Genomic DNA, 20064 nt, shown 5'->3' with positions numbered 1-20064 from the left:
AGCGATACAATTTATTTGTCGCTGCAATTGTCTTGTTAAGGCTTAGGGCTTGACATGTTCACTTTTCCATGATCTCAGACGTAGAGGGTGATGAGGAAAAAGGATGTATCACTGACAGTGACCACAAAGAATGCAGAATTTAGGGGATACAAAGGCATTTGGTAGAATCTCCAAGATAAGGGGGAAAAAATAACAAAGGCAACTCATCGACTTCGCTCAAGTCAGCTCAGCTGGGTGAAAAGTATTTCTGATGGGGAAGATTGTCCACTGACCCAAAAGAAGGACTGAGCATATGGACTAACCAGCATGAGAAACGAGAGAATCATTAACCAATAGAAGATAGAATTCTAATTAATAAGAGAACTAGGTAACGGGCAGCCAATGAACATGAATGTCCTTCTTCATCAGGAAGAGTAAGGGGTTGGGAGAGTAGCATAGCAGCTGCAAGATCCTACAGATTTAATAAAGCTTCAGGTTTTGAGGGGAGGCCACTACACTTGATGAAGCTATGCAGTTACAAAACTTGGAATGAAAAACAACAAATCTGTAAGTGGGTCTGTACTATCAACTTTTGAATTGAGAATTCCAGGTGAACTCATTACACACCTCTGTGGGAGCTTGGAGGATACAGGATTTCTCTTCATTGCCCTGTATAAACAAACAACAACAAAGAAAGGACCCCAAGAAATAAACCACCAAAAGAAAAGAAGTTGGAAAAACAGAGTGTATAAAGCCCAAGAGAAGCTTTTAAATTGCTAGATACTAGAGAATTTAGGAAGCTTCACGGAACAATGCTAATAAGAGGAAGCAAACTACAAACTATGCATTGGAAAATCCAAACAGCTACCTGTGAAATAATAATTGTATTTCTATGGTGAAAGCGAACAAGATGATATCACTGAACGTATTGGTTTTGCACGGCTTGGTTTTTGGTAGCGGCGGGGGCACAGAGGTGGCTCCTGGGGCCGGAGATGCCAGCGCCGATCCACGCTGACACGGAGCGAAGGGGAGCGCCGTGAGACGAAGGGCACAGGCGTCAGCCACGGGAAAACGCTCAGTCTAGTCTAGTCTAGTCTAGTCTAGTCTAGTCTAGTCTAGTCTAGTCTAGTCTAGTCCAGCCCGCCCGGCCCCGCCCCGCGCACGCGCGCCGGTCCAACGCTGCAGAAGTTGCGCGCGGCCAGTGGGCGGCGCCCTCGCGCCCCTCCCTTATCCCGTCGCGGCGCGCGGGATCGCGGTGGCGGATCCTGGGATTTTCTCTCTCCGGCTCGGCCTCGTCCCGGCTCGCCGGGCGGAGCTCAGGATGTGGAAGCTGGTGCCCGCCTCGGGAAAAGGTGAGGGAGCGCCGGACGCCGCCGCCGCTCCGGCGGGCAGGGCCCGGGCGGCGCTGCGCGTCCCCGGGCGTGGCGGCTGCAGGGGCCGCTCCGGCCGGGCTCGCCTGTCCCCGCTGCCCCGCGCCCCGAGGCCGCCTCGCTCCGGGCCTTCCTCCAGGCGTAGCCCCGTGTGTCCCTGGAGCACACAGCGCCTGTTAAATCTAGTAGGGCTTCTTTCCGATCCTGTGCGGGATGGGTGCTGCAGGTTAGAGCCCTGCTTTGAAATACCTGGGGAATTGAACTGAGGCAGCAACCTCAGAAATGGTGTCTAACTACTTTGTTGATGTGTCAAGGACCAAGTGTTGTTCTTCATGGTGTTTCTTGCACGCAGAGTTTTGAAATTAAATCGCCTCTATACTGTTTTTCGTTTTCTTGTCTCCAGGAGCTTAATCAATAGGCATCATATAATACATGCGTTTCTTTCTAAGTGCTTGTAAGGAACAGACCTAACACAGCTGCGTCTGCTCTCTGTTTCCTGGTTCACTCTGAGGAAATTTTTGATTTATTTCCTGCTGGATACAGCACCTAAAACTGCTGAAATGAACTGACTTACTGCCTGGAGAGCTCCTCAGTGAATCAAAGCACTCTTTATTCTATTCAGAATGATCATTTCTGCACAGTTCATATTTGGAAAGTTATTTGCCAGGGTTGATAATTGGAATTTGTCTCTACTTACTCATATTCACCAAGAAACATTTTTGGTTCTGTTGACCAGTGGTAGCACACCTCTGGGAGAGAGTGAAGCCATTCACTGGGAAGCCACCATGGGCTCCAGGTGACAGGTACAAAGCATAAGCTAAAGCATAAGCACTGGTCAGAGGCTGAACTTACTAAGTATCAATTTGATGTACGTTATAATCTTACATTCATTAGGAGGACATTTTCCTTTGAACCTCTTAATCAGTTATGAATAAATAATATAACTTTAAAAAATTACGTGCCCTTACGAAAGTATCTTACATTGTGGGGTTTCTTTTCTTCTAAATGTTGCACTTTATCTTCAAGAAAGTATTGGTAAAAATATATTATCCTTGAAAAAAGTGTGCTGCCACTTTTAAAACTGCTTTGTCATAAAATGTATCCTTTATAATGGACTGAGCAGGGGAGCAAGAAAAACAGAAAGATGTTTCATCTGTAGACTAAATGCATAATTCTAATCAGAATCACAGAATTCAGAGTCACAGAATATCCTGAGTTGGAAGGGACACACAAGGATCATCAAGGCCAGTTCTTAAGTGAATGGCACACGTGGGGATAAAGCACATGACCTTGGCATGATTAGCACCGTGCTCTGACCATAAATCATGCATGGAAAAGCTGAGATTTAGATGTACCACAAACTCTCCTTAGTGCTTCAGGTATTTTGGTGTTTTTTTCTAAGCTGGTATTTTTCATGTCTGTTTCCAGGAGAGCCATATCGGCTTTTGAGTGGTGTAGAGTATGTTGTTGGACGCAAGAACTGCACAATTTTAATTCAGGATGATCAGTCTATCAGCCGAAGTCATGCTGTTCTGACTGTAAGTCAGTCTGAAACAAGCTCTGTAAGTAGCCACCTTTTGCTGCATTATCAATGCACTGTGGGATAATTCAGGCTGCCATGGCCATGCATACTCTCATTTTGCTCTCACCAGTTTTATGCTTGGAGTAGAACCATTGATGACCTATCCTTTTTTTTTTTTTTAATCTTAAAATTTTATTTTAGTAGTCCAAGCTTCCTTTTATCCCAGAGTGAAGATTCACTAGGAATTTGTATTAAAGTAATCACAGCAGGAAAATTATGCAATGGAATTTCATTACGCAGACAAATTTTAGGTTTTGGGAAGCGATTCAGTTGTTTTACTGCAGACTTAGTTTCAGTTTCATTTCACATCATTAATTCTGTATTGCTTAGGGCATGGAAAAGAAAAATGTACCAAGGAGAATCAGCAATTTACTGTCACTATGTATTGTGACATTTATGGATGTTTTGAAGCCAGACAGCAGAAATTGCTTTATGTAGCCTTATGTAGTGTTTAAAATAAAATATGCAAAATATATTTGTCCTTTTAATACTGTAAATATTGAGTGTGTCCAGCGGAGAGATGTAAAGATGATGTAGGGACTGGAGCACCTTAGTTGTGAGGAAAGACTGAGGGATCTGGGCCTATTCAGCCTCAAGAAGAGATAACTGAAAAGGCACCTCATCAGTGTCTGTCAGTAGCTGGGAAGGTGTCAAGAGGATGGAGCCAGCTCTTCTTGGTGGTGCCAACAACAGGACAAAAGACAGTGACAGAAACTGGAGCACAGAAAGTTCCACCTGAACATGAGTAAGGACTTTACTGTGAGAGTGACTCAGCACTGGAACAGAGTACCCAGAGAGGTTGAGGAGTCTCTGTCTCTGGAGATACTCCAAAGGAGCCTGGAGACAATCCTGAGTAGTGTGCTGTAAGGAAACCTGCTTCAACATGCAGGTTGGATTAGATCACCTCCAGTGGTCCCTTCCAATCTTATCCTTTCTGTGAAATAGCATATGAGTGCATGGCAGAATTTCATAAAAACAAGTGTTTTCAGTGTTCTCATTGGCTTGTGAACCACTTTGGAAATCTGACAGTATCTAACAAGAGATGCTGTTGTCTCCATGTCTGCAGTTTGGGGAAGACTAGCATTCCTCATGGAAAGAATGCAAGAAAGTGCCCTCAGGTGACCTCAGGCTTTTACTTACTATTCAGCCCAATTCCCAGGATACAACTGAGTAATAGTTTAAAAAAATAGGTAAAATAGGTATAAAAAAATTCTAAAAAAAAAAAATCTTAGAACCTTGCTAAATTGCACTAGCTCAGGCTTTGGGCTAATAAATGACTGCCATGCACAGTCTCCAGAAAGACAAAGTGTAATTTCCAAAAAGATGAAGTGTAAGAAGTACAAAAGTTCTAAAGCTAAAAATATGTGTATTTTCTCTCATTCTTTTACAATGAAAAACAGAAGGTAAATAGTTACATATAGCAAGCCTCATTGTCCAAAGTCTTTATTTAAGATGGTATTTTGTGGGCTCCTTCATATTTATCCATTGCTTTGCTCCACAGTGATAAAAACTTGTTTCTGATGAAGCTATCTCATTCTGATGTACTATAGTGGCTCATGTATGTTTATTTTCAGAGTCAGTCTCTCTCAGTACCTGTATTAACAGTAAGAGATACATCTAAGTATGGTACCTTTGTTAATGGATCAAAACTCAATGGTACTTCAGTGTCTTTGCAGTCTGGTGACAGAATCAACTTTGGAGTCTTTGAGAGCAAGTTTAGGTAAGTGTTTTGATTATAAAATACCAAGTAGAAAATTAATTTTTTAGAAGAGAATTTTAGCACATCATACAGCCTTGCAAGTGATACAGCAATGATGATTTTTTAGAAAGCAAAGGGGGCGAGTATTATTTTGCCTGTGTTCCACACCTGCTTCTGAAATAGTTTTCCATTATATATATATTTATATATATTTTTACATAATTTATTTTGACAGTAGGAGATTGAACTTGTAGATGAGAAAGCATTGGCATTTTAGAAGATGATATATCATGTAGAGTGAGTATTTTCAGGCTCTCTTAGGCAAAGAACAAAATCCTACACTAAATGAGGACAAGGGAGAAAGGTTTACAGTTTGTCAGAGCCCTTGTTAGCTGTTCATAATGTAATGAGAAAAGAACTGACATTGCAGGAGCATGTAAACCCAACTTGATATTTTTTTCCAAATTTGATATGGTAGCCAGTGCTATCTATTTATAGGAAGCACTAATGGAAATGAAGTAGCAGATAACTAGACAAACTAGACAAAGTCTAATGACCATTAAAATCAATGTTAAAGTAACCAAAAGTCTTTTGATATTCCCAGACCTTGCAGTATTCTTGAAGCACCAATTCTATGTGATGTCTGTAAAAGAGCCACAAGTCCATAGAAATGTTTCAGACATTGGGTCAGATAGTTGTTAATTTTTCAGAATCAAAATTAGTATTTTGTTTCTTCAGGAAATTTTAAAGCTGGAAGATTTTATTCTGATCTAGATTAAAGTATAGGTCTTTTATTTTTTTCCTTCAGATTTCTGTGAGATACAAATGTAATATTTAAGTCAGTTCTGTTCGTCATAATGATTGTCTGAATTAACTTAAGGAATTCTTTTTCTTGTTCTTTGCAGAGTGGAATATGAACCTTTGGTTGTCTGTTCCTCATGTTTAGATGTAGCTCAGAAAAATGCTTTAAATCAAGCCATCCAGCAGCTTGGAGGCCTTGTAGTGAATGAATGGACACAAGAGTGTACCCACCTTGTAATGATATCAGTAAAAGTTACTGTTAAGGTATGTTGAGCTTTTCCTTGTTGATAGCATTGCTTTGCAGTTTTTCCCCACAAATGTTAATTAAATTCTAGATCTGTTCAAGATTTTTCTCTACAAAAGTGTAGTCAACTCTTCATCTTCCAAGTTTAGAAGATGTGTATGTCAATAGGAGGTTAAGGGAAAGAAAACAAAAAAAGCCAGTTTTGAACACCTAGTGATTTTTATCAGTTGCCTGCTACATTTTAATAAATTTAATCAAGACACCAATTAAAAGCTAGATTGTTAGAAGCAAAGAAGTCCTAGAAGCACAAATCAGTATTACTTTATTTGTTTGGTATTTTCCACATCTTAGATACTAAAAAACTAATGTCATTTGAACCATATGCTAATTGGACCTTTTCTATGCAGTAAATTTGTATTATCTGGGTTTTTTTCAGACTATATGTGCTTTGATTTGTGCTCGCCCAATTATAAAACCAGAGTTTTTTTCTGAATTAATCAAAGCTATTCAGTCCAGGCAACAGTTGCCAAATCATGAAAGGTAAGTTGCCAAATCATCATGTTTACTGTGTTGCAGAATGAGCTTTATGGGAGTTAGATTATCTGATAACTACACATTTATCTGATAATTTTTGACATAATATGCAATTCTAATAATAAGGAATTTTATTTGTGGAGGAATCCTTAATATGATTAACATTTTGATATTCCAGCAATTTTATTGTTCACATCCCTAGAGTTATAAAATGAGCTCTGGCATTTGCTTGTTAGTGAGATCTCTGAAAAGGAGAGATCTTGTTTCCTTGGTATTTAAATCTTGCTTCAAACACTTCTGGGAATTGATACATAAAAATAAAGATATTACACTTCTGTAAAAGAAATAGTATCAAGTTTATTTTGTTACATGATGTATCTACTTAGTGTGCCGTTAATTTCTGAGTTTGCTGTAAACTTTGGTCAGAACAGAGTTAGCCTGACCATTGAATTCTCTGAAATTGAAGAGGTTTTTAGTTATCTATTGAGAGATGAAGTGTGACTAATGTGCATTTGCCTTCACTAAATGAGAATGAAATATTCATTGTTTTAATGGTTAAATTAACTTCAAAAGGGAATTCTTAATTTGGAATCATTGAATACTGCAGAATAGCTTTTCTGGTTATTTTCTCAATGAAAGAAAAATATAAGATAATCATAATATTGTATGTGACAATTTCATCAGAGCCCATACTGCTCCTCACTTTACCTTGGAAAGGGAGACATTTGTGTTTTCTATGGGGGTTGTGGTTGTTTTTTTATTGTCTGAACACATGGTTTATAGAGGTGAGAAATTCCCACTGTGTATACATTATATGTGCATAAATATGCATATATGTTAGGAAATGGCAGTTTATATTTTTTTTAGTAGATGTGGTAGTAGCAATTGGTAGAATAGTTTGAAGTCTGATCCTCAGTAGATACTAAACAAACTTTTGGTGCACACATGGAAATAGAAACAAAATGAAAGGATTCACAATAAGCTGTGCTTGATATGTGGTAAAATATATTTCATAGAACATGACACTACTTTGTTAGAAAGATACAGATGCCAGTCTGGAGCAATTGGTAGGAAATCCTTAGTTTCTAGATGCAGCTTTACATTAGCAGGGTTTATGTAACATGTCAAATCAGTCATCTGTGAGTGGCTTAAAATTCATTTGTTCTTTGGTTTCAGAAGAAAGGGGGAATCTGAATGAATTGTAAATTTCCCTTCTACTTAAACTTTTGCATTGTTTTCTGAGGATGTAAGAAAACTAAACAAACTATTTACTATTCTGAAATACTTTCCTGGGAGATTTTTTTTCTTTTGTAGTACAAGTCATACAAGCCATCAAAAGCTAGTGATTGGTTGTGCAACTTGAAAATTGTTTGGTCGAGTATTACCTGGTGGTAAGGCTGCTGTTCCTGTCTCTTATAAGAACAAATAAACAGTGTCTTTGTCTTGCAACCAGGATGTGTATCCATTTAATACAGAACTGGCAGTATAATTGGCTTTCAAGTGCCCCCTACAAATTAAGCAGATGGATATGCTTGCATTTCCGAGATATTTTTGCTAACTTCTAAGATGCTGAGAGAACCTGAACTGGCTGAAAGGTAGTGACACTAGCAGTATACACAGTATATAGCTTTCAAAGAGAGTTCTGCATCAAACTAAATAAAACAGGAAGTCTTGGTCTTAATATTTGTTCTTGAAAATTGTTTATGTAAGTAGTTCTGGCAAAGAACTTCAGGATTTTAACTTCAGAACTTTATTCTGAAGCAGAAAGGACTGTGAGTCAGTACTGATAAGTGAATCTGAATTTTATAACTTTCATTTTTGGTTCTTGCAGCTTCTATCCTCCAGTTGATGAGCCTTCCATTGGCACTGAAAACCTGGATTTATCTGAGCATCATGAAAGGAAAAAAATATTCAGTGGAAAAACTTTTGTATTTCTAACTGCCAAGCAGGTAATCAGGCTTGCAAAAGTATTGCAGGGGTAGGTAGCTAAGCACAGATTTGTTCACTCTGAAATCACACCCATTCTGGGTTCATCAGAAAGTAAAGAATTCTCTGTATTTATCCTACAGTATAGTGGCCTAAACAAGATAATATAGAGGAAGAGCAGAATGTATTACATCTGCAGTAGTGCATCTGTATTCTGATGTCTCTAAACTGACTGCATTCTAAGGTTTCTTTTCATTTGCATTCTCTCTTTAGCACAAGAAACTGGGTCCAGCAGTTACTCTTGGAGGTGGGGAAGTAAAGTTGGTGACAGAAGGAAGAAAAGAAATGCCCTTACTATTTTCTCCTGGAGTTTGTGTAGTTGATGTGGGTTTGACAAACTCTCAGCTCTCAGGATCTGACTCTGTGGCAAACAGGACTGATTCCATTCTGACTGTCTTGGAAAGGTGCAGCATTGTTCTCTTGTACAGCGGTAGGATAATTTCAGAATTTCTACAGAGACTTGGTCATGGCATTTGCATACATATTTAAGCAGGAAGCTGCTTATAAAAAAGCCCAATTTTTTTCATTGTTCTAGGTGTTTAGCAGAGTAACTAAAACTTCTTGAGGTGGGAAAGAAAGGACTTGGCAGTTCTGTGAGGATTTGATAGAATTTCTAGAATTTTCTTTTTGTTATTTTTTGGTAGAATTCAATTCTACAAAAATGCATTATGAAGCTGCTTTACAGGCAGCAAGTAGTTCCTCTTCTGCTATTTTAAAGAAGTTAAAATTGATATATTGTAAGAATGCAATTTATAAATAGATAATTTAGGATAGTTTATTAATTATATGTATTTCATAAAAAAGAGCTGAGATGGCACCTTGAGGTCATGTGATTTATTGTTGTGCAATTATTTGTGTACAGTGTTTTTGAAGAACAGATTCTATTAAATGCAGATTAGTTTTTGGTTTGGTGGTAGGTTTTGTTTGAGAGGGCAGACTGTGTTATAACATTATAGATGTTAAGATCATAATTATGCCATTTTATTAAAACGATAAAACAAAATCTCAATCCATAACATGTAAACCTAGTTCCTCTAAATTTTCCTGCTAGGTAGACAAGACAGTGTTCAATCTCTCCTAATGGCTGTAGATGGGGGGTGTGGGGTGTATGACTTCAAGAAATGGTCAGATCTTCCAAGTCTCTTTTTCACTCATTTTTGGATCAGAGGTAGATTAAATTCCCAAAAATCAGGAAAGGAGAGCTATATGGGCCAGATTACTGGAGCTGGACAGTGGCCACAGCAGCAGGAAGCATGGGAGTTCATCCATATAGGACATAGTTATAATGAAGGGTAATTGTGCTGATTTACTCTGTTTGGAAAAACATAGTGTTTTTTCTGGAGGAGGAATGGAATATTTTGTACTTTGACATACCTGTGCCTATTTGCCTAGCTGTCTTTGATTCTGTACTGAAAAACCTTTTTTTTTTTTATTTTATTTGTATATTAACAGCAAGAATCTTAGGGCTATTCCAGAGGCAGAGATTGGATTAGCAGTTATCTTCATGTCTACAGAAAAATACTGCAACCCTCAAAAGCAACCTGCCTCCAAAGGTAATTGAGAGAAGGGCAACAATGAGTTAAACAGCCTCAAAGAGGCAGTATTTCTTTTTGTGTAGAAGCATCAGTTGTGATGTTCAAGTTGTTGTGTTTTGCAAGACCACTAAAAAGAGTGACATTCTATGAAAAATTACTCCAAAGAGGTAATTGGTTTTTAATGGCCTTGCAGTAAATTGCAATGAGAATTATTTGACACTGAAATGCAAATAAAAAGTAGATCTAAAACTAGCGTAAAAGGCAGACATGTAGAACAGTGACCTTGAAAGGAAAGGTACTTTAAAAACATCTGAAGCTCATTTTCAGTGAGCACTGAATTCATATGTATGTGGTAGTTTGAATTCCATGCTATTCTGTCTGTGTGTAAAAGCCTGGGGTAATTGGGAAGTAAAAGATGAATGTCAGAAATCAAGAGAATAAGAATGGAAATAGTTTGTTAAGGCTTGCTTTTTTTTCTTTTTTTTTCTTTTTTGCCCTTTGTGCTTTAAGAAAATGCAGTTACCTCCCCCACAGTTCAAAACTAAAAATCTTTCCATAAGTTAAGGCAATGAGACATAATTGCCACATTTGCTGAAGTAATAGTTTAGGAGTGGACATTCCAAGTCTTGACTTGAAGCTTGTATTTGCTAATGCAGTAATAATAAAAATCTTTGAGAGACAGAAAGAGGTTTTGTTTTTCGAATTATCTTTTCAAGCCTTTTCATAGCAACAAAATATAGAATTACATTAAATTTTCAGAATATTTCATAGATTGTTTTGTTATACAAAATGTTGTATTGAGTAGAAAATCCTACCATTATTTTTAAAATCAAAGAAAAAAACCCATAAGCTGCCTTTAAATGCAGGAACATTACTTACTTGAAAAATGTATTTTTAATAGAGAAAGACATATATGCAGTACTGGCAGAGATGCTGATTCTTGTTTCCAGTCTAAATAATTCAACTGGATGAAAGTGTAGTGGTCTGAAATTGTGTAAACAGACTGTATATCAGAGATTAAAGGGAGCAGTGTTTACAATTGAAAAAAACTTGTTTCCCAGATACAATGATCACATTAGAGGTCGTCGTAAAGGAGTAAATACAAGGAATTTTGTGCTCTGATATGTTTTGCATGATCTACATGTTGCATTATATATATTTTATACCACATGGTTTTTTAAAGTACATTGTGTAAATGCTGGTATATGTTTTCCCATTGTGCTTCATTTTTATTTTAGCAGAATTCCAGTACTTAATCCATAGAATATATAACTAAACCTGAATTCCAGAATATGGTCCTTTCTGTCTGTTTTTTTTAGAATTAATAAATCTGCTTATTTTTTAATTAAAACTACTTCCAGATGATTTTACAAAGAAATTATGTGATCAAGTAGTAATGTATGATAACACATGCAAAGAAACACAGATTTAATATTAACCTCTTAATTTTTCTCTCATGATGTTCTTGCAGCTGTACCTGAAAGTTCTCCTGCATCAGCTGCACCAGGCCGAGCCATTTCCCAGAGTTTGGCTGTGGATGAAACCATAATGCCAACAGCTGCAGATAGCAACACCTTATGCATAGCTGATACAGAAGAGCAGACTTGGTAAAGTATTCATGGAAATTTCTAAGCTAATACTTGCAAATAAAGCAGGCCTTTGTGGCAGAGGAGCTGTTAGAAATGCTATTCATGAAATTGCTGTCACTTGTCAGTAGTGAGGTGATTTCTGCTTTTGAGTACTAGATTACAGAAGGCATCCCTTAGGACTTAGATAACTTCCAGATGCAAATGTGGTTACTGCTTATCTGTCTTGACTATCTGAACTATTACAGATTTTCAAGCCATTTCACAATTATAGAAATATATTGATCATAGCAGATTTTACTTTTATTTTGGCACATTGTTTATAAGTTTATTCAAAGTACAGGTATAGTTTTTTAAAAAAGAGTATCTCTGATTTGGTATATCTCTAATCCTGTGAGTCATTTAGTATTTCTTTCCTCTCTGATCTAGTATGGAGATAGAGAATACTTCCCAAGTGCATAGACAAAAGAAAATGACTTTCCAGGGTACAACTGCTGTGAAGAAAAACAGTGGTACAAGTGGCAGTGTAAATGCAGGAACATCAATACCTAGAGGGAACAGAACATCTGAGTTGAGTCAAAGAAGTCAGCCTGTCTCACCATCTAAAAGCTCAGAAGCTGGAAAACCTTGTGCGAGTGCTTCACGTCACCAGCCAAACTCAATTACAAATTACTTCCAGGTTTCTAGAAAAAGGTGTGTTGAAATGTTCTTGGCATTGCATCCCTTACTGGTATGTTCATGCTCTTTCTGGAAAATTTTAACTCAAGCAATGTACTTTTAATTTGACACATACTTAAAAAGGTAATTTTTAGATTGAATTCCTAGAATGGAAGAATTTTCATAAATTTCATAATGCAGTCTGTAAAACACCAGAATCTAATCATATTCAAAAATGCTTTTGTAATTTCTTTTTTTATAATTTATTTCTGACTAAGGGAAAGAGCTGAAGAAGGAGAAACATCTGTACCCAAAGTAGCAAAATTGGAGGGAAGGTCATCACCGTTTCCCAAGTGCACTGAATCCACAACTTCCTCAATCTGCAACAGTGAAGCAAAGCAACATCAAAAGGAAAATAACATCCTGGCCCCAAACCCAAATTTTGCAGAAGACATGAGTATAAAGCTAAGGAGGGAAAATGTCAAACTAGCTAGTGATAGAACAGACACCAAGACCACTTCTAGTGAAAGTCATGCACCAAAAAAGAGAAAGGAATTAGATGATTTATCTGAAGATACAGAAGCACTAGAAATCGTGTTTGGAAGTGGAGACATAGACTGGGGAGATCAAATGGCAGATCATGACCAGGAAGCTCAAAGAAATAAACGAAGAAAATGCTTGGAAGCCGAAGGAAGCAGGATTCAAGAAGTAAATGTAAATCAGCAAGAGGAGAATAAAGTAAGTTTTATATTCTTCTCAGGTGCCTTATCTTTGCAATATTATTAGAAGGATGCACTTAGCTCATTTAAGGAGGAGGCTACCTGCATACAGAAAGTGGCTTTGTAAAATTTGTTTAAATCTTGTACATCACTTTTTAGTTCAGAATGTTTCATCTTTTACATGGGAACATTTGTAGTCTTACACCTACCTAAATGTTTTTTCATTCTTCTTGGCATTTTTTTCTTTGTGAATTGAAAGTTGCTTGTATTCTGAACTTTTCCCATCTTGTTAAACTTTATATATTGTAAGTAGAATAGGAGGATTTCCTTAGTGTCAAATTTCCTTAGTCTCAAAAACAAAACCAGAAAAATAATAATGAAAACACAAGCTGTGTTTTGGTTTTGCTATTGTTTTTGTTGGTTTTGGTTTAAAATTTCTTATACATAAATTTTAATAATCTTTCACATGATATCAAAAGACTGACTTAAAAGATATGGCACACTACTGTGCAACAGTAGTTTTTTCTACAGAAAAGTTCAACTAGAAGTTTCTTTAGAAAATTAATTACATAAAAATAATTGAGTACTATCTTAGAATAAATACTATAATTAACACAACAACAAGCAATATGAGAAGTTTTTCTTGGACCAGGGAGAATACTTTCTTGTCCTGGTAATGAAATATCCTTTCTGCACACAATGTACATTTCAAATATGAAATTGAAAATGCTATGTTTTATATCCAAAAGGTTTTGCAGTTTTGCAGAACCTGTCAAGACTTTGAACATTGTACAGATGGACAATATAATAAAGAAACAAAACCCGATATGGACAAATAATAGTAATTTTTTTAATAGACACCTCCAACAATTATTAGTGTGTATAAAATGATAAAAAATTTGAAGTACAGGGGAGTTTCTTTTCTGTCTAAAAATTTATGTTGATTTGAATATGTTTATTCTACCATAAAGAGCAGAAAACAATTTTATGTAATTAAATTTCCATTCCATTTCAGTTTTATATTTTAAATAATTTTTAATCAAATAGAAAGAAGAGGAACTTGAATCACTTCTAACTTCAGAAATGAAAAATAATGTCAAGCAAGAGTCACAAGTCTTGGTAAGGAGCCAGCTGATTGTAAGTTTGAACAGTGAACTTCAAGAAGCTATACAAAAACACATCAGAATTTTATTCTTAAGAACATAGCATTTTTGGATCCTATTTCAGAGTAAAGGATGTTTGGAAGATTGTACTCCTTAAATTAATCATATGCAAATTAGTGCAGTCCAACTTGTAGACTGTGCGGGTGAAAAAAGAGCATTCATAGTTCATCTGTGCTTCTGTAATGGCATCTGGGTGGATACCTAAAGGTGACCAAAACTGCATGTAACTGTATTAAGTCTTCAACATAGTTAATACTTGTACTGATGTTTTTCTTGGATTGCTACTTAAAGACCTGCCAGAGATGTAATCTTGTCTGCTGTAAGATCACAACTAGAATGGAAGAGATGGAGCATTGGGAAAATAGATGTAATATATAGTGATTAACAGTAGATAGCATGCTAATTTTTTGTAGGTGAGATGAAGGAAGGAGAATTGCTTGGGGGGGCATTGAGACAGGAAAAGGAGACTAGGCTAAAGGAAACTAAAATTAAAAAATTCTGAGGAGATAGAGTGTAGCCTGTCAGCAAGGGGCAGAATAATACGTTTTTACTCACCTATAAAAAAGAACCCAAGAAGAGGGAATGCTGAGCAGGTATACCAAAGTGCAAGGTCAGCTCAGATTAAAGGACTTTTAGTTACATTTTCTATAAAACAGCTGTACTGCATCTGGGCTGGAGCTGTCCTTGAACAGCTGTCCTTTAGTATTACTTATGAACTTGTCCTGCACCCAGACATCCTCTGGAATCCACATAGATGCAGCAAAGTGTGCATGCAGACTTGCTGGCATATGAGGGTTTTCATGGAAAAGAAACATTTGATACATTGATCAAATTCAGCTTACAGCCCTAGAGCTGGGCAGGTATTTGTAGGCTAGAATTAAGCTGAAGATGTTTGACTTTGTCTACCATGGAGTATTTAAATAGATATTTAAACACAAGTGAAACAAATGTACTCTATTTATGGTATACAAGGAGGCTGAGAAGTTCATTCATCCTCTTGGATTCTAGCACTGCTGCTGCTTCCCCTCACTGTTTTGTAATCCTAACTTCTGCTTAGCTCTGCTCACCATAATTCCCCTACAGTTTGTCCTGTTAGATATGCTGTCTGTCAGTTCACACACTTGAATGCTTCTTCCTTTTTCATCCCACATAAGAACCACAGCAAATTGGAAGATGACTGCAGCAATCTTCCTAGCAGGCTTTTGATGACAGAGTTTAGATCACTGGTTGTCAGCCATCCAAGACAGAACAATCGTCTTCCTGGAAATACCAGCTATGGGGGAAAGAAAAATTTCAAAATGTTCAAAAAGGTTAGTGTGTATTTTAAATGGTCACAAGATGGCACTATTTAAAAATACTAAAAAGTGTTGCCTTTAGATTGTAGAAATATGCTACTAAAGATTTGATAATAACTAAAGAAAGAATTTAAATACCATATTGTACTGTAAACAGATATTTTGTTGATTGACTGAGGAAGTACCAGGTTGACAAAGGCTTATCTCTGGCTAGATTACTTAGATATTTGTGCTCTCTATTCTAAGCTGTAGCTTGGAATAAGTTGTTACCATAACTTCTGGTTGTACCTCCAAAAGCTAACAACTCCACTTCTCCAAAGACCTATATATACAGCACAGACTGATTCAGAATCCTCCATTTTAGTTAATAAATTTTGGATTTCTAGATAGAACTAAATCTATATCATACAAAAGTAAGATGATTTTTGCTTGAGTCCTGAAGACAATTTCAAAATACTTCTTAGTGTTTAGTGTAAAAGAACCACTTCAGCTTATATTAAAAATAAAATAAAAATGAAAATCATATGGTATAAGATGACTAGAAAGGCATTTCAATAAAATACTGTTTATAGAATGTGATCACATAATACTACAGCATGGGAGTATGCTCTCATTTTTAGATAATGTTTTAATTTTCTGCTAATATTTTCTTTTCCACCATTTTGTAAAAGATGCTTATGCAGTCTGATAATAAAATATAAACTGATTTTTATTGATATTTCAAACTCCACTTAATGCACTATTAAATTTATTTAGCATATTTAACTTACCAGATGTATTTTTGTTAGTTTTTTTGGTAACAGGATGTAAATGGTTTTTTAACTTCAGTCACTTTTAAATATGATCTTTGAATGTGGTTCAGAGAAAGACTGCCTGACTTTCTTCTGTGATATCTGAATAGACTTTCTGAATTTGTTAAAATAGGTCTTTTGCTTGCACTCTGCTTGCCTTATAGTTGTAAGAATTTGTTGTCCAACAGGTAGCTTACCCTGGGGCAGGACAACTTCCATGCATTATTGGAGGATCAGATTTGATTGCTTACAATGCTAAAAAGAATTCAGAGCTAGAAGACTGGTTAAGGCAAGAACTGGAGGTAAGAAATTATTTTTTAAGCATGATCAAATAAAAACTTGACTAATGTAATTGATCATTACTGGAATATTTCAGGATTTTTTTTTTTTTAATAAAACCTCAGCCAGTTAGTTGTTCACACATGCTCATGTACAGCATGTACAGTAGTAAAGTTACTGAATGTCAGATGTCAGTGGAAATAATTCACCTTTTTCTGGGAGTTTAAATTCATTTTGCGTGCATGAATCCTATAATTAGAAATATTTATAGAAAGCAAAAATCAGTAACCTTAATATTTTGATGAGTAAAATAAGTACTATGTAGCTTGTGAGTTGTAAAAATGTGACAGGGAGCTATAAAGAATTTTGGTATGGCTGTGCTCAAATAGTTGTACAGTACAGTTAATATTCTGCTCTTGAACTGAACAGAAAATGCATGAGTAAAACTGGTGGAATATACTGAAGAGATGTAGTGAGAATAAATTTAATATTTTTTTTCTTCTGTGCAAATCACTAGATGTAAAAGTCTTTAGAAAAACACTTATCATGGCAGGTCTCTAGCACTTTTTCTCAATAATTTCCTTAAAAATACATGCTGATATGTCATATTGTTTCCACCAGCTAATTGAGATCCAGTTGCATCAACACTCCTTATCTCATTTTTTAATCCCCAAATATAGATAATGCTAATTAAAATGCCCTTTATACACAAATAACCAGATAAAAAACCCCCATATTTCTATAATGGTGCTTAAAACAAAAAAAAAACCACATTTCTAACCAAAACTGACACCTTTCAGAATCTATTCAATTTATTAGTTGGTAGCAGTAGCCAAATTTCTGTAGTGAAATAACTTGTCTAATGTGAATGTGCACTAAATGGAGTACATAGAGAAAACTTACTACTTTGGGAAAAACTGTGTTAGTGCAGGAATATTGTTTTTCTAGATGGTTCATTAGAATTATCCTTAACAATCCAATGTTAAATAAACTTTCTCAGGAACAAGACAGACGTACAAGAGAAGAATCACTTGCTGATGATCTCTTTAGGTAAGGGTTTTATGTTTGTACTTAGAAAAATATGAATTTTTCTGCATCACATCTTTTTTTGAGCAGATTTTGATTTTAGAAAACACTGTCTTGACTATTCTTTTCAAAATTTCATGTACTCACATGTATAGAATGTAATCAAAAATTTTTCTGGGGAAAAAAATTGCTATTCAGGCTTCATTTAACATGGAGGTGAGGCAGAGAAGATAATGTGAAAAGATGTTCAGGTGTCTGTCAGCATTTCTGTAGCCAGTCACAGACAGGGGTGAAGCTGCTGTTGTTCTGATGCAAGGTTTCCATCATGTATCATCTCCTAACTGCTTTATCTCCCCACTCCTCCCCTCCCCATTGAATCCATATCCAGTCCATAGAATTTGCTGTCCAGAAGACATTTAAGTGTTAGAACAAATGTGTTACAATGCAATAGCAATAATATCAAATAACTGTTCTGAGACAATGTAGGTGTAATGGGTTAACTGCACCACCTAATCAGTGGCTTGTCTTAATTTTCTTCTGTCTTCACTCAGAGTCAGGATAAAAACATGAAGGAGATGAATTTTCTCATGGTCAGACTTGGTTGTTTATTAAATGTTATCTAAAGTACAGAGAGTTCTGCAACACTTCTTGCTGCCAGCTAGAAGTGAGCAAAATGGAAATGAATCTAGCTAGTTGCAAGGTCTTTTAAAGCTAAACAGTCCAATAAGGAAATAACACCTATATTATTTAGACTTTTGACCTGATAACCAAACACCTGTGACCTGCAATGCAACACTATCCAACCAAAAACTACTGGAAATCATGAAGAAGGTAGAAGACAGAGCTCCATCATGTCCCATACCTATTACTATATTCTACAAACCCCAAATTCAAAACCCTTCACCATGTGAAATTACACACTTCTAACTACACATGCATGACTTTAACTCCATCACTCAAATTTGGAAGCTTTCTCCAAGGTCTCCAGTCAAAAGCAGTGCTCTCCTGGGGGTCAGTGTCAGAAAGCACCGAAAGTTCAAGACTCCCAGGCTTCTGGGTTCCATCATATAGGCACCTCATTTTGTTTAGCAGAAACTTCATTACTTTCTCCATTTTTTAATGTGAAGAAACAAGGGACCAGTGTTTGACTTTTCATCTCTCATGAATTTGACTAACACCAAAAGTTGTGCATTTAGGTAGAAAAATGTGTATGGTGAAGAAGGATTTTTTCTGAATCACTATCAAACAAACATTTTACTACATATCAATACATGCTAGAGACATTCAGAAAATCTTGCTGCATTAACAACTTGCTCTGTTTATTAACAGTTAATAATGAAGCATTTCTTTCAAAGGGTGTACATTTTATTTTTGAAGTCTGAGTTGTATAGCAACAACAGTGACTTCTAATACCTTTCTAGCTATGTGGTGATGTAATTTGGCTCACAAGTTGTCATATTTTCCTGTCTAAGCAAAAAGTCTTGATGAATGAAAGCAGAATTAGTGAAAGTAAAACTGCCTGATCATTCAGTTGTCTGTGAGTTATTCATGCATGAGTACAAAACACATCAGAATTTCAAAGAAATGACAGGTTTTTGGGAGACAAAGAACAAATGGAGAAGGCCAAGGGATAGAAGTGTCAAGTAGAGTCAAACTAAGCATATTGCAGTAGATCAGGTAACTAGTATATCCAGAGAGTTGCACTAAATTTCTAACAGTCAATCAGAAGCTGTGTGAATGGCAATGTAGGGCAAGTATCTGCTTTATGGAGGAGTAGGAAGCAGCAGAAAGGTTTTGTCTGTGTGAGTTGTGGCCAAATGTGCATCAGTGTAAACATACAGGACCCTTTTTCCCCTCCCTCTTCTATTGTTGTTTTGGTGTCATTTTCCAGTAAAGAGCTTAGTGTTGGGACATTAAGGGCTTGGAGAAGCTAGTTTGTGCAATAGATTTCAAGGTTGTAAGTAGTTAGGAAATCTGGAAATTTCATTAAAGGTTATCTTGAGTTTGTACACAGGTTCTATCTTGTGCATCCTTCAGTCAAATAGTAGTAACTGTAGTTAATTATAGGAGTGTAGTCAGGGAAAGGATTGAACACTGGCCATTCCCTTGTTATGGATATATAATAAATCTGTTTGCATCACATTGTATATCTATATGAACTGTGAATATCATTGTTTTACTTAGTAGTGACAAATTTGATTTTTTTTTATTGCAGATATGATCCTAATGTGAAAAGAAGAAGATAAATTATGACCTGGAGTTAGTGTTTCTCTGGCAAAACCTGCTTTCTCTTCCTTAGGTTTCCTGGTTACAGTGTGTAGGATGTTCCTATATATGACCATTTGCCTATCTCTTACTGTAAGACATTTTTTTGTAAGTCTTGCTTTTATTAAAGAAAAAAGAAAAGTTCCTTTCACTGCTTGGTACTTATAGATTGCACCATTGTCAAGACCTTCCCATTATTCACTTCAGAGTAACGCTCAGTAAAATACTATAGATACTTAGGATTTTATTTTAGGCTATTTTTAATGCTTGGTTATTATTACTATTTTGGGGGAAAAAGGAAGCTAGCATCAGGCTATTTTTTCTTTTTTCAGAAAGACTTTGTTAATTAGGTATTTTCGAGGGTATTATCTTATTTTGAGGCTGAGATGCAACTAGCATTTGATCATGATATGATCATGATGTGATTCATAATGAACCACTTCTCTGGTATGGAACATATGCTATTGTTGCTGTTACAGAATATCTTGGAACTGAAAAAAACAGCTTCTTTTTCCCTTGCTTAAACATATTTTCATTTACACCTTTAAATCAG

The 20064-nt window shown here is 36.2% G+C and overlaps 1 protein-coding gene across 2 annotated transcripts; it reads left to right on the top strand.

Annotated features, from left to right (window-relative positions):
• The first annotated feature begins 1143 nt into the window (after nucleotides 1-1143).
• On the top strand, nucleotides 1144-19753 carry NBN (nibrin). 2 transcript variants are annotated; one of them, XM_079302974.1, is made up of 16 exons: nucleotides 1144-1331; nucleotides 2778-2911; nucleotides 4506-4651; nucleotides 5536-5695; nucleotides 6112-6215; nucleotides 8041-8158; nucleotides 8409-8599; nucleotides 9648-9748; nucleotides 11202-11337; nucleotides 11746-12009; nucleotides 12252-12711; nucleotides 13740-13811; nucleotides 15010-15165; nucleotides 16130-16243; nucleotides 17221-17270; nucleotides 19462-19753. In XM_079302974.1, exons 1-16 carry the CDS (start codon nucleotides 1301-1303, stop codon nucleotides 19490-19492), a joined length of 2268 nt encoding a protein of 755 aa, XP_079159100.1. In that variant the 5' UTR covers nucleotides 1144-1300; the 3' UTR covers nucleotides 19493-19753. The 2 variants fall into 2 exon arrangements, with proteins under 2 accessions (XP_079159100.1, XP_079159099.1); XM_079302973.1 differs by having other exon boundaries at nucleotides 1199-1331; nucleotides 13740-13829; nucleotides 19462-19662.
• The last annotated feature ends 311 nt before the right edge of the window (nucleotides 19754-20064 follow it).

The sequence above is a fragment of the Erithacus rubecula genome (genome assembly GCF_903797595.1).
Source record: "Erithacus rubecula genome assembly, chromosome: 3".
In the NCBI taxonomy this organism is placed as follows: domain Eukaryota; kingdom Metazoa; phylum Chordata; class Aves; order Passeriformes; family Muscicapidae; genus Erithacus; species Erithacus rubecula.
Note: the sequence above shows the minus strand (reverse complement) of the source record. Positions and strands in the feature narration are given on the sequence as shown.